General features: G+C 48.0%; 1 protein-coding gene across 1 annotated transcript in view; it reads left to right on the forward strand.

The window, feature by feature from the left end:
• The window catches only part of tmprss7 (transmembrane serine protease 7), a 126,145-nt gene that overhangs the window by 107,498 nt on the left and 3,191 nt on the right, over positions 1 to 15,456 (forward strand). Inside the window, exons 16-17 of the mRNA XM_070893614.1 lie at positions 8,637 to 8,905; positions 13,671 to 13,807. Of these exons, the coding sequence (XP_070749715.1) occupies positions 8,637 to 8,905; positions 13,671 to 13,807 (406 nt within the window). The remainder of the gene's footprint in view (positions 1 to 8,636; positions 8,906 to 13,670; positions 13,808 to 15,456) is intronic.

The raw sequence follows: 15,456 nt of genomic DNA on the forward strand, positions 1-15,456 counted from the left end.
CCTTTGCGTAGGAGCACGTGTAGCGGCTCTAACAGCGTGCTCAATTTGGAAGAAAGTTACCAACATAGTTCAGGAGCCCCAGGAACTAACGCAGCTCCGTCGTGTTACGGGGTCTGGGTGCTCTCTGGATCACTTCTGTTTTGGACGCAGTAGGTCTGATCCCGTCTGCTGCTACGTTCATCCCCAGGAATTCTACCACTGGAGCTAGGAAGATGCACTTCGTCTTTTTCAGTTGAAGACCTACCCGGTCCAGTCTGCGTAGCACCTCCTCCAGGTTGCGGAGGTGTTCTTCAGTATCACAACCCATGATGAGGATGTCGTCCTGAAAAACCACCGTCCTTGGAATCGACTTGAGGAGGCTTTCCATATTTCGTTGAAAGATCGCGGCGTACGAGCGAATCCCAAACGGACATCTGTTGTACTCAAACAGCCCCTTGTGTGTCGTGATGGTGGTCAGCTTCTTCGACTCACTCGCCAGCTCCTGGGTCATGTAAGCTGAGGTCAGGTTCAATTTTGAAAAAAGTTTGCCACCTTATAGTGTCGCATAGAGGTCCTCCGCTCTCGGTAGCGGGTACTGGTCTTAGAGTGACACCCGATTGATGGTGGCCTTGTAATCACCACATATCCTGACCGACCCATCCGCCTTGAGCACCGGCACAATCGAGCTCGCCCAATCACTGAATTCGATTGGCGAGATGATGCCTTCCCTCAGCAGGCGGTCCAATTCGGCTTCTATCTTTTCCTGCATCACATACGGCACCGCTCTGGCCTTGTGGTGTACTGGCCTGGCATCCGGGTTTATGTGAATCACTACCTTGGTCCCGATGAAAGTGCCAATGCCGGGTTGAAATAATGAGTCAAGTTTGTCCAGGACCTGTGAGCATAATATTCGCTCCGCAGAAGAAATTGCATTTACATCGCCCCATTTCCAGTTCATGACAGCCAGCCAACTCCTCCCCAGCAGTGCGGGACCATCCCCCGGGACAATCCAGAGTGGCAACCTGTTCTCCGAATCTTTGTGGGTCACGACTACCATGGCGCTGCCTCGCACCGTAATGATCTCCTTTGTATATGTCTGTAGTTGTGCGCCAATTGGCAATAATTTTGGCCTCCTGGCCTTGGATGCCCACAACTTGTTGAAATGTTTGATACTCATCAGGGACTGGTTGGCCCCTGTGTCTAGCTCCATTGATACAGGGATGCCATTGAAGATCACTTTCATCATTATCGGTGGTGTCCTGGTGCATGAACGATATATGTGCGCCACATGAACTCGCTGAACTTCAGCTTCCAGCGATTTCCCCCAGTGTCCATTTGGCCTCGTAGGGCTTACAACAGGCCTGTCCTCCTCGTACATCAACCTGGCTGCAGGCTTCCTGCACATACGCGCCAAGTGACCGCTGACGTTGCAGTTTCTGCAGGTATATTGCTGATATCTGCAAACTCTGGCTGTGTGTTTGCCTCCACACCTCCAACATGAGCCATTGTTGGAAACAAAAGGTCCATTACCAGTCGATCGTCTCTGACTGCCTCTGTAACTGTCCTTAAGCGCACCATTAACAGGTGTTGATTACTGGCCGCATTGTCCCTTGCGATGGCATGAATCGCCGTTCAGCTAGCCATTGTCTCTGTTGAATTCCCCCTTTGGGTTCGACTACATGCTCGGGCATGTCCGATTGTCCCTGTCTGCCTGGAGAACTGTGTGCCACGTTAACAATGTTGACTCCCTGTCCATTTGCTGCATTTAAACCAAGATTTTTGTCAAACATCATTCTGGTCTCTTCCTCCCCTGAGATAAATGTCTGGGCCATCAAAGCCGCCGATTCCAGGGTCAAGTCTTTGGTCTCAATCAGTTTCCTGAAAACCCCAGCATGCCCGATGCCCTCAATAAAAAAGTCTAGCAGCATCTCCGCTCTGCATGCATCTGGGAACTTACATAGGCTCGCCAGTCGCCAGAGGTCTGCCACGAAGTCTGGAACGCTTTGTCCTTCTCACCGCCGGTGCGTGTAAAACCGGTGTCTCACCATGTGTATGCTGCTCACCGGTTTAAAGTGTTCCCCGATCAACTTACTGAGCTCTTCAAAAGTCTTGTCTGCCGGCTTCCCTAGCGCTAGAAGGTCCTTCATCAGGGAGTACGTCCTGGATCCACAAACCGTCAGGAAATGAGCCCTGTGTTTGTCGGCGGAACCCTGTCCCAGCCATTCCTTAGTGACGAAACTTTGCTGTAGTCGCTCAATAAAATCGTCCCAATCATCACCAACACAGTACCTCTCTTCTGTGCTGCTAGTGGACACGCTCGCGTGGTTTAAATCCCAGTTTCTCGTCGCCAATAATATGTCCTTACTATACAGCATAAATGCACACGAGGTCCATACTCGAGAGAAGGTCACTCTGTGACCAGTAACCTTTATTAGCCAGCACTGAAGTGATGAAGGTGGGTGGAGCTTCCCCTTTTATACCTGAAAGTCCAGGTTAGGAGTGTCTCCCACAAGTTCACCACCTAGTGGTCAGTGTTCTCACGGTGTACAACTTAGGTCAGTTTATGCATGGGTTACAATGACAGTTAAATACATGACAAGATACTGCGGAATTATATCTATTCTAAATTACATACTGAATTCAGGTAGAAATGGCTGCTGACAGAAGACGCACCAGCCCCCAGACTAGTGCAGTTACAAAAATGACAGGATAATGAAGGTCCAGAACTTCTGCCATTTACAGCAGAAGTGTGCCAACATAAGTTAATCTTTTAGAAAAGAAGAGTAAGTTACCTACATGAATTGTCAAACCAGGAAATAGTTGAGTTTACAGGCTTTAATGTCCACAAACTTTGAAACATCGCTTTGACTAAGTTGATTAGAAAATCTTTTCTCGGCTGTGGAACTAAGAAAGTATTCTGTAAGCTGCCTTTCAGCAGCATCAGGCAGGGAAATTTTTGCTTCCCGCCCTTGTGACACGGAGCCTTTACTCTAGGGTTCACTGAGGGTATTCCCATATATGTCCTTATAATGGAGGCAGAACAAGAGCAGGAAGTAGATTGTTTTCTAAGGACTGAAGGCCAGTGGTCAAAACATCTGCTGTGGATGCAACAAACTGAGCTGTCAGGGGGAGGATGGATGCAGATGCTTGTGGTGCCACTATCTAGATAGTACTTCATCATGTTCACTCCTCCTTCATATATTAGCAATGGATTTAAGTGTGATCCCTCCATATTTCTCCATAGTTTTCAGAGCCTCGATTTAAATGTAATACTCGTGCAACATCTATCTTTTTAGAGTAGGATCCCAGACATCTGCAGTGCCTCCTTTCTCCACTGTCTGATCCCACTTTCACTACTGACTCCTCTGATACCTTAAAGGTAATGAATGAAGGAAAGCCACATGTATGAAGAGAATGCAAAGAAGGGCCATGGGAGCAGAGGTCGTGTCTTGGCTGTTCCGGTGAGGTTGTTAAACTTTTTCTTGCACTGCAAATGAGTTCAAGGATTTAGTACTCATTGTCATGGCCACCTCCCTCTAAAAAGAACATGCCAGATTCTTGGTGAGTCTCTGGCCCCCTTCCTGACCACAAATAGACCGTCCTTCATGCTTCATTATAAGGCAATGCATTCTGATGATTTCATTAATACCTCAGTACAAATTTTCCAAGTGGTTCTATGTTCTCAGCAACTGGTGGGATCAAGTCTGTGAGACATCTGCCCTATTTATAGTTCTCAAAGGGGTACACTTGATCAATCAATGCATATTTATAACTGGTGACACTGCCGGAACTCATTTTAAGATTCACTGGGGTGAAATTGGCATTTGGTGAACGCTGTCAGTTCTTTATCACTCATTTTGGGGAAGACCAACTACACCCCATTACAGCCAGAAGAAAGGAAACTTTCACGCCAGCAATTCTGAGATGAAAGGATTGTGAGTTGTCCCACTGAGCTGCCCTATTGCTCATCTGATAGTTTTATTAATTAGCCTCCATTACAGTAAGGAATTATTTCAGTATTATAAAAATAAGAAGGGCATCAATGAAAATTGAACCTTTAAAGATGGAAACAGGACTAAAGTTGAGAATAAGCTAAAATGATTTAACATACGAAATAACTATTGCCTGAAAGTATTCAACAAAGAAGACACCAGCGGCATGACACCTTTTTAAATGAGGGTAATAACAACAATGCCTGCACTTCAAAAGTATTTTATTGGCTGAGAAGTGCTTTTGGACATCCTGAGGACGTGAAAGCTGCTGTATGAATGCAAGTTCTTTCTGATACGTCCTTACTACACAGTATAAATGCACACGAGGCCCATGCTTGAGAGAAGGTCAGTCTGTGACCTGTCCTTTATTCCTTAGCACTCAAGTGATGAAGGTGGGTGGAGCTTCCCCTTTTATACCTGAAGGTCCAGGTTAGGAGTGTCTCCCACCTAGTGGTCAGTGTTCTCACGGTGTACAACTTAGGTCAGTTTATACATGGGTTACAATGCTGGTTGAATACATGACATCACCTCCCCCCGCAAAGTCTTATTGGGATCACAGGTTGAGTCTCTCTGGTGGTTTACGCTCCCTTGTAGAGCGCCTGAGTTGGGGCTCCGGTTGCTGGACGTTGGCCTGAGTGTCTGCTGTTTGCAGTGCCTCAGGCCTGTCCGGACTGCCCACAGTGACTGGCCTCTCCTCCGCTTGGTTCCGGTGTTCGGTCACCTGTGGTGGAGTGAACTCTATTTCGTGTTCTTCCTCTGCTTCTTCTATGGGGTTGCTGAACCTCCTTTTTGTTTGATCCACATGTTTGCGGCAGATTTGTCCATTGGTAAGTTTAACTACCAGAATCCTATTTCCCTCTTTGGCAACCACAGTGCCTGCGAGCCATTTGGGCCCTGCAGCGTAGTTGAGGACAAAAACAGGATCATTTACATCAATACATCGCGCCCTCGCATTCCTGTCATGTTAGTGATATTGTGACTGGCGCCTGCTCTCGACAATTTCATTCATGGTGGGGTGTATAAGGGATAATCGGGTTTTGAGCGTCCTTTTCATTAGTAGCTCTGCGGGTGGAACCCCTGTGAGCGAGTGTGGTCGGGATCTGTAGGCCAACAGGAGGCGTGATAAGCGGGTTTGTAGGGAACCCCCTTGGAATCTGAGCATCCCCTGTTTGATTATCTGCACTGCTCGTTCTGCCTGGCCGTTTGAGGCCGGCTTGAACGGTGCCGTTTTAACATGGTTAATTCCATTGCCTGCCACAAAGTCCTGGAATTCAGTGCTTGTGAAGCACGGGCCATTGTCGCTGACCAAGATGTCCGGTAGACCGTGGGCGGTGAACATTGCCCGTAAACTTTCTACCATGGCAGAGGATGTGCTTGAATTTAAAATGTCACACTCGATCCATTTGGAGTAGGCGTCTACTACAACCAAAAACATTTTCCCCATGAAAGGACCTGCGTAGTCCACATGGATGCGTGACCAAGGCTTGGCGGGCCAGGACCAGGGGCTAAGGGGGGCTTCCCTGGACGCATGGCCCAGCTGGGCACACGTGTTGCACCTGCGAACACAAAGTTCCAGATCTGCGTCTATCCCTGGCCACCAAACATGTGACCTGGCAATTGCCTTCATCGTGACAATGCCCGGGTGCCCATTGTGGAGTTCTCTGATGAACACCTCTCTGCCCATCTGGGGCATGACTACGCGGCTTCCCCACAGTAGGCAATCGGCCTGAATCGGGAGTTCATCCTTGCGCCTGTGAAATGGTTTAAATTTCTCAGGGCATGCCCTGTATGTGGCTGCCCAGTCCCCATTCAGGACACATTTCTTGACTAAAGACAATAGCGGGTCTCTATTTGTCCAGACTTTAATCTGACGGGCTGTCACAGGTGAGCCTTCGCTTCTGAAAGCTTCAACAGCCATGACCATCTCAGCAGCATGCTCGGTAGCCCCCCAGTGGTGGCTAGTGGGAGCCTGCTGAGTGCATCGGCGCAGTTTTCGGTGCCCGGTCTGTGCCGAATTGTGTAGTCATAGGCAGCTAACGTGAGTGCCCACCTCTGTATGCGGGCCGATGCGTTTGCATTTATGGCCTTGTTGTCGGCCAAAAGGGACGTTAGGGGTTTGTGATCTGTCTCCAGCTCAAATTTCCTGCCAAACAGGTACTGGTGCATTTTCTTTACCGCATATACACATGCGAGCGCCTCCTTTTCTACCATCCCGTAGCCCCTTTCTGCCTGGGACAGACTCCTGGAGGCATAAGCTACCGGCTGTAACTGACCCTTGGCATTGACATGCTGCAACACACACCCAACACCATAGGACGACGCATCGCACGTTAACACAAGTTTCTTACATGGGTCATATAGCGTTAACAGATTGTTGGAACATAACAAATTGCGTGCTCTATTAAAAGCCCTTTCCTGGCTGTTCCCCCAGACCCATTCGCGACCTTTGCATAGGAGCACGTGTAGCGGCTCTAGCAGCGTGCTCAATTTGGGAAGAAAGTTACCAAAATAGTTCAGGAGCCCCAGGAACGAACGCAGCTCCGTCGTGTTATGGGGTCTGGGTGCTCTCTGGATCGCTTCCGTCTTGGATGCAGTAGGGCTGATCCCATCTGCTGCTACCCTCATCCCCAGGAATTCTACCTCTGGAGCTAGGAAGACGCACTTTTCCTTTTTCAGTCGCAGACCTACCCGGTCCAGTCTGCGTAGCACCTCCTCCAGGTTGTGGAGATGTTCTTCAGTATCGTAACCTGTAATGAGGATGTCGTCCTGAAAAACCACCGTCCCTGGAATCGACTTGAGGAGGCTTTCCATATTTCGTTGGAAGATTGCGGCGGCCGAGCGAATCCCAAACGGACATCTGTTGTACTCAAACAACCCCTTGTGTGTCGTGATGGTGGTCAGCTTCTTTGACTCACTCGCCAGCTCCTGGGTCATGTAAGCTGAGGTCAGGTCCAATTTTGAAAAAAGTTTGCCATCGGATAGTGTCGCAAAGCTCTCGGTAGCGGGTACTGGTCTTGGAGTGACACCCGATTGATGGTGGCCTTGTAATCGCCACATATCCTGACCGACCCATCCGCCTTGAGCACCGGCACAATCGGGCTCGCCCAGTCACTGAATTCGACTGGCGAGATGATGCCTTCCCTCAACAGGCGGTCCAATTCGCCTTCTATCTTTTCCCGCATCACGTACGGCACCGCTCTGGCCTTGTGGTGTACTGGTCTGGCGTCCGGGTTTATGTGAATCACTACCTTGGCCCCCATGAAAGTGCCAATGCCGGGTTGAAATAATGAGTCAAATTTGTCCAGGACCTGTGAGCATGATACTCGCTCCACAAAGGAAATTGCATTGACATCGTCCCATTTCCAGTTCACGACAGCAAGCCAACTCCTCCCCAGTAGTGCGGGACCGTCCCCTGGGACAATCCAGAGTGGCAACCTGTTCTCCGAATCTTTGTGGGTCACGACTACCGTGGCGCTGCCTAGCACCGGAATGATCTGCTTTGTGTAAGTCCGTAGCTGTGCGTCAATCGGCGATAATTTTGGCCTCCTGGCCTTGGATGCCCAGAACTTTTCGAACTGTTTGATACCCATCAGGGACTGGCTGGCACCCATGTCTAACTCCATTGATACTGGGATGCCACTGAGGAGCACTTTCATCATTATCGGTGGTGTCCTGGTGTGTGAACTGTATACGTGCTCCACATGAACTCGCTGAATTTTAGCTTCCAGCGATTTCCCCCAGTGTCCATTTCTGCAATTTCTGCAGGTATTTTGCTCATCTCTGCAAACTCCGGCTGAATGTATGCCTCCTTGCCTCCAGCATGAGTTGCGGTTTGAAACAAAAGATCCCTTGCCAGTCGATCGTCCCTGACTGCCCCTGTTATTGTCCTTGAGTGCACCATTAACAGGTGTTGATGGCCCCATTACTGGCCGCATTGTCCCTTGCAATGGCATGAATTGCCGTTCAGCTTGCCATTGTCTCTGTCGAACTCCCCCTCTGGGTTCGACTACATGTTGGGACATGCCTGACTGCCCTTGTCTGCCTGGAGAACTGTGTGCTGCTTTAACAATGTTGAATCTCTGTCCCAACCATTCCTTAACACAGTACCTCTCGTCTGTTCTGCTAGTGGCCATGCTCGCGTGGTTTAAATCCCAGTTTCTAGTCGCCATTGATACGTCCTTACTACACAGTATAAATGCACACGAGGCCCATGCTTGAGAGAAGGTCAGTCTGTGACCTGTCCTTTATTCCTTAGCACTCAAGTGATGAAGGTGGGTGGAGCTTCCCCTTTTATACCTGAAGGTCCAGGTTAGGAGTGTCTCCCACCTAGTGGTCAGTGTTCTCACGGTGTACAACTTAGGTCAGTTTATACATGGGTTACAATGCTGGTTGAATACATGACACTTTCCTTCTTTACTCTTGTACTCAATAGCCTAGAAATTCATTGATACCATGCCCATTTAACACCTCTTTAAAATAGCAAAGCCATTTATATATTAATGTCATGTTGTCGAATTCTTAGGCTCTAAACTATTTATGCAAATAAAAATTGCTTAACTGTGGAATGTTACGAAGTGTATTTTAACTCATTGTTTTACATAAAGCAAAGGATCTTGATATGAAATCGTATGCCTGAAACAAATGGTAACTATTTCTTTTTTTAAGGATGTCTGATCCCAGACCATGGGTCGCTCATTTAGGAATGAATACTCAAGGAACTGCAAAGTTTGCAAGTGAGCTCAAAAGAATCCTTGTCCATGAATATTATAATGGTCGAAACTTTGACTATGATATTTCACTGCTGCAGCTCAAGACAGCGTGGCCAGACAAACTAGCACCAGCAATCCAACCAATTTGTGTCCCTTCACTGACTCAAGTGGTGCCAAATGGAGAGAAGTGCTGGGTGACTGGCTGGGGGCAAAAACAAGAAGCGGGTAAGAATATCATGAAGATGCAATATTTTACCCAAAATAAAGGATTGTATTAACAAATACATCATGCACAATGGACTTTATTCAAACTTTACTATAGGTTTATACTGGTGAAAAGATTCATTGTTAATTGTCAGATGGCTCAAATAATTTTCTTCACTTGAACAATGATTAATAATTAGCAGATGACATTATAAACCGATAGAAAGCACTAATATTAACGATCAATAGTCAGAAATTAGAGTTCACACAATCATAGAAATTTATGGCACAGAAGGAAGCCATTCAACCCATTGTGTCTGTGCCGGCCAAAAAAGAGCTAGCCAGCCTAATCCCATTTTCCAGCTCTTGGTCCATAGCCTGGTAGGTTATGGCACTTCAAGTGCATTTCCAAGTACTTTTTAAATGTAATGAGGGCTTCTGCCTCTACTACCCTTTCAGGCAATGAGTTCCAGACCACCCTCTGGGTGAAAAAAGTTCTCCTCAACTCCCCTCTAATCCTTCTGCCAATTACTTTAAATCTGTGCCCCCTGGTTATTGACTTCTCTGCTAAAGGAAATAGGTTTCAGTTTGAAGGTGAAAAAGCTAGGTTTCAAACTCGTGTCCTGAACGTAAATGAACTGAACAATGGTATGAAGGCAGAGTTAGTTAAAGTGGACTGGGAAAATATATTAAAGGGTAAGACTGTAGAAAAGCAGTGGCAAACATTTCAGGAGATATTTCATAACTCTCAGCAAAGATATATTCCAGTGAGAAAGAAAGACTCTAAGAGAAGGATGAACAATCTGTGGCTAACTAAGGAAGTAAAGGATGGTATCAAATTGAAAACAAAGGCATACAATGTTGTGAAGAACAGTGGAAGGCCAGAGTACTGCGAAATTTCTAGAAACTAGCAAAGGACGACTAAAAAAATGATAAAGGGAGAGAAGATAGATTATGATAGTAAACCCATTCACCACAAGGCGCGAGCGGTACCTCACATGATGAGGGAGAGAGTGGAAATCGAGCTGGACAGGCTGCAACGCGAGGGCATCATCATCCCAGTGGAATTCATCAGCGAGTGGGCCTGCCCGATTGTTCCAGTACTCAAAAGTGATGGCACGGTCAGGATTTGCGGCGATTATAAAGCAACAATTAATCGTTTTTTGCTCCAAGACCAATACCCGCTACCTAAGGCAGACGACCTATTTGCGACGCTGGCAGGAGGCAAGACGTTCACCAAGCTCAACCTGACTTCGGCCTACATGACGCAGGAGCTGGAGGAGTCTCTGAAGGGCCTCACCTGCATCAACACGCACAAGGGACTGTTCATCTACAACAGATGCCCGTTTGGAATTTGGTCGGCTGCAGCGATCTTCCAGAGAAACATGGAGAGCCTACTCAAGTCAGTACCACGTACGGTAGTTTTTCAGGACGACATATTGGTCACGGGTCGGGACACCGTCGAGCACCTACAAAACCTGGAGGAGGTCCTCCAGCGACTGGATCGCTTAGGGCTGCAGCTGAAGAGGTCGAATTGCGTCTTGATGGCAACAGAAGTGGAGTTTTTGGAGAGAAAGATCACGGCGGACGGCATTAGGCCCATATATGCCAAAACAGAGGCTATCAGGAATGTGCCCAGGCCACACAACGTCACGGAACTGCAGTCGTTCCTGGGACTCCTCAACTATTTTGGTAACTTCCTACTGGGGTTAAGAACCCTCTTAGAGCCCCTACATGTGCAAGTGCGTAAAGGTGAGAACTGGGTATGGGGAAAAAAACAAGTAATTGCTTTTGAGAAAGCCAGAAACATTTTATGCTCCAACAAACTGCTTGTATTGTATAACCCGTGTAAAAGACTTGTGCTTGCATATGATGTGTCGTCGTACGGAGTCGGGTGTATATTACAACAAGCTAACATTGTGGGGAAGTTGCAACCTGTCGCCTATGCCTCCAGGAGCTTGTCTAAGGCCGAGAAGGCCTACAGCATGATTGAGAAATGGGCATTAGCGTGTGTGTTCGGGGTAAAGAAAATGCATCAGTACTTGTTTGGTCTCAAATTTGAGCTGGAAACCCATCACAAGCCCCTCATATCCCTGTTCGCTGAAAACAAGGGGATAAATACTAATGCCTTAGCCCGCATACAAAGGTGGGCACTCGCACTATCAGCGTATAGCACTATACCATCCGCCACAGGCCAGGCACCGAGAACTGTGCGGATGCTCTCAGTCTGCTACCATTGCCCACCACGGGGGTGGAAATGGTGCAGCCTGGAAACTTGTTGATGGTGGCGCAGCCTGCAGACTTGTTGATGGTCATGGAAACGTTTGAAAATGATAAATCACCTGTCACGGCCCGCCAGATTAGGACTTGGACCAGCCAAAATCCTCTGCTGTCCCGAGTAAAAAATTGTGTACTGCATGGGAGCTGGGCCAGCATCCCCGTTGAAATGCAGAAAGCACCTGAACCAAACGAGGCTGCGGTTTACAGACAGCCCTGATCAACCCACAGCAGACATCACCTTTCTCGAGCCCACAACACACACCCAGAGGATCAACGACATCACCCCGGACCAGGAAATCGAACCCATCACGCCCAACAGCCCAGCAAGGCCAGGCTCACCCAGCAGCCCTGCAGGGCCAACAACATGCCAGCCCAGTGAGGGCACAGCTAACTCACCAGAACAGACATTTGTACCGAGGCGGTCCACCAGGGAAAGAAAGGCTCCCGACCGCCTCACCTTGTAAATAGTTTTCACTTTGACTTTGGGGGGGGGAAGTGGTGTTGTGTATCTGTAAAGCATGCACTCCCATGTTCTGCCACCAGGGAGCACATCCCCTGAAGTCCCAAGGGATCCTAGCATCCCTTGGGAGCACTGTATATAAACCGGCCCCTAAGGCTTGTTCCTCACTTTGGAGTGTCTTTATAAAGACTGAGGTCACTGTTACTTTAACCTCCCTGTGTGCAGTCTCATCTGTGTTAGGAACACAATACCACCAATGAGCTAGGGCTGGCACCTATGGGCTACACGTCCCAGGGTTATCTTTGTCCATGTTCTTTGAACTCTCTTCAATGCATACGTGTCCACATAATATTCTAAATATATCATCATCATAGACAGTCCCTCGGAATCGAGGAAGACTTGCTTCCACTCTTAAAAATGAGTCCTGAGGTGGCTGAACAGTCCAATATGAGAACCTCAGTCCCTGTCACAGGTGGGACAGATAGTCATTGAGGGAAAGGGTGGGTGGGACAGGTTTGCCGAACGCTCTTTCTGCTGCCTACGCTTGGTTTCTGCATGTTCTCAGCGATGAGACTCAAGGTGCTCGGCGCCCTCCCGGATGCACTTCCTCCACTTAGGGAGATCTTTGGCCAGGGACTCTCAGGTGTTGGTGGGGATGTTGCACTTTTTTAGGGAGGCTTTCAGGGTGTCTCTGTAACGTTTCCTCTGCCCCCCCTTGACTTTGCCGTGAAGGAGTTCTGAGTAGAGCGCTTGCTTTGGGAGTCTCGTGTCTGGCATGCGAACGATGCGGCCTGCCCAGCGGAGCAGATCAAGTGTGGTCAGTGCTTCAATGTTGGGGATGTTGGCCTGGTCGAGGACGCTAATGTTGGTGCATCTGACCTCCCAGGGTATTTGTAGGATCTTGTGGAGGCATCGTTCGTGGTATTTCTCCAGCCACTTGAGGTGTCTATTGTACATGGTCCATGTTTCTGAGCCAAAAAAGAGAGCAGGTATTACTTCAGCCCTGTAGACCAAAAGTTCTAAATATAATCTTCCCGTTAGTTATACTGGATGCAAGTAATGGCCCAGAAATTCCTCTGGGAGTCTTCCCGCGGGCAATTGCCTCCTCGCTGGAGATTGTTTACGAATTTACCTGGTGGTCTAGGAGGCGCCCTGATTGCCGATGGGAAGGTCTTCTCCTCCCGCGCTGCGAAGCGCGCTCCCACCCAGAGGGTCCCGACGCAGAAGATGCAGTCATGTGTGACTGCTCAGCCAATCAGGTAGGTAGTTCACAGGTTCCCATTAATAGCACTGAGACTCGCGTATCTATGAGTTCTCAGTGCTATTAATGTGAACAAAACCAATCACACAAAATAATAAAAAATAAAAAACAGACCACACATATTTAAAATTAATTGAAATTAAAGTTATTATGTCTTATAAAAATAAAATATTTTTCTGAATTTTTAAAAAGTTTTTTAAAATTATGGTTAAAAATAAACTTACCATAGTGGCGAGGGTTTTTAACAATAAACTATGTGTTGATAATTTTATTTTACAATTGTTTTTGTGTGCTTTAAGACACTTGCGCCTGTAAAAGTCGGCTACGCGCCTGCTTTTTCAGGTGCAATATTTTTGAGGACATTTGCTGGGCAAGATATGGGTAAATAGCCCAATCTTTCCCGTACAAATGTCCTCGCTCCCAATCTGTCATCTCGCCCCCGATGTGGCTATGATCTGTTAAGCTCCAGCTTGCCAGATTGGAAAAGCCGGTTTTCAGCGCATGCGCATTGCGCACTGAAAACTGGCTTTTCCGATGCCTTCCCGGGTCCGTAGAAACTTCGTACAGGCCCGGGACATCAGAATTTCCACGCCAATATCTTTGCAATGCATCCAGTACTTTTTAAATTTGTTTGACAACTGTTTCTTACTGATTTGACACAATGTTCAAGAGTCACCTCCAATCCTTTTCAAGCATTTACTCAGAGACTAAATGAAGCTGAACATAATAAAACTGATTGATATAAGTAATGCTTTTGTAACTTTATTTTTTCTGCTTTACTGAAGACAACAGTGATCCGACAGTTCTTCAACAAGCAAAGGTCGAGATCATAAATCAATCACTCTGTCGTTCCACCTATGGACTCATCACTCCACGTATGCTGTGTGCAGGATTACTGTCAGGGAAAAGAGATGCTTGTCGTGTAAGTTTAAAAGCAAATACCTTTACAGAAAGTTAAAAATGAACTTAATTGTTAAACTTTTTACTGTACTCAAAAATTGATAAATATTCGGATTTTCTATTCTCCAGCATAATACACTCTCTCCTTGAAGAGTGAAAATACACACAGTCAGCAAGAAAAATAGAAAGGAATGGTTAAAAATATTGTATTTTGCACAATTATTTTTAGAAAGTCATTTTTCAGATAGATTGAAAATGTGGTGATTTAATACATAACAGCTTATGTTCTTTGTATCTATGCTCCGGTGGATCTTTGAAAAATGTCACAACATGTAGGTTATATTGGTGAAATAAATTGGGTGTTCCTGTTTCCTTGAAGAATTGGAGATGCACTGCACCCATGGAGGCATATCTGCTACATGTACATGAATGCAAGTTTTAGAGGAAGTTGTAAAGCTGAGTGTTTGGGGCCAATATAATCTGGCTGGGCACATATCTACTTGCACCTACTGATCCAAGGTGTACCAATCTGACGGGTCAGACTTGTGGTAGAAGGAAAGCATATTTATGAACTCCAATGCACATCTTTCTGACATGATGCATATTGAATTATCAGGTATTGTTCTGGCCCCATGTTAGACTGCAGCTGACACATAGGGCCCAAGTTTCCACATGATTCGCGCCTGATTTTTAGGAGCAACTTCAAAAGGGGGCGTGTCCGGCCACTGACGCCTGATTTGAAAGTTTCCACAGTGAAAATGTACTCCAAACTAAAGTAGAATGGAGCCAGTGAAGATTTTTGTAGAACTGAAAAAACCTGTTCTACACATTAAAAAATCAGGCGCAGGTTACAAATTAGGCATCCAGAACGAGGTGGGGGGGGGGGGGGAAGGGAACTCATTAAATTCGACAATAAATCCTTATTTATACTTCTACAAATATTATGCAAATAAATCCAACCTGAATAAACATTTATAAGCCAAGAAAAGATTAAATAAACCATCTTCCTACCTGTGTGAAAGTGCTTCAGCCAGGGAGAATTCTGCAGCCGTTCGTGCCGCTGAGCGGGAGGGGGAGGGGAGAAAGCCGTTCGTGTCGCTGAGCGGGAGGGGGAGAGAGAGAGAGAGGGAGGGAGAGAGAGAGAGGGGGGGGAGGGAGGGAGAGAGAGGGGGGGGAGGGAGGGAGAGAGAGAGAGAGGAGAGGGAGAGAGAGAGAGAGAGGGGGGGGAGGGAGGGGGAGAGAGAGAGAGAGAGAGAGAGGGGGAGGGAGGGAGAGAGAGAGAGGGGGAGGGAGGGAGAGAGAGAGAGGGGGAGGGAGGGAGAGAGAGAGAGCGGGGGGGGAGCGAGAGGGGGGAGAGGGGGGGGGAGAGCGGCGGGGGGGGGGGTGGGGAAGGGAGAGGTCAGGTCGGATCGGATCCAGTCCGGGAGTCGGGAGTCGGGTCCAGTGGGGGTGGGGGGGGGGGCGGGTCGGGGAACAGGAGCGCGGGTCAGATCGGGTCAGTCGGGGGGGGGGGGGGAGCGGGTGTCGGGTCTCGGGTCGGGGCGGGGGGGGGAAGCGGGTGTCGGGTCTGGTCGGCGGGGGAGCGGGTGTCGGGTCAGGTCTGGTCGGCGGGGGGGGGGGAGCGGGTGTCGGGTCGGGTCTGGTCGGCGGGGGGGGGGGAGCGGGTGTCGG

The sequence above is a fragment of the Pristiophorus japonicus genome, chromosome 11, assembly GCF_044704955.1.
Source record: "Pristiophorus japonicus isolate sPriJap1 chromosome 11, sPriJap1.hap1, whole genome shotgun sequence".
NCBI lineage: Eukaryota > Metazoa > Chordata > Chondrichthyes > Pristiophoridae > Pristiophorus > Pristiophorus japonicus.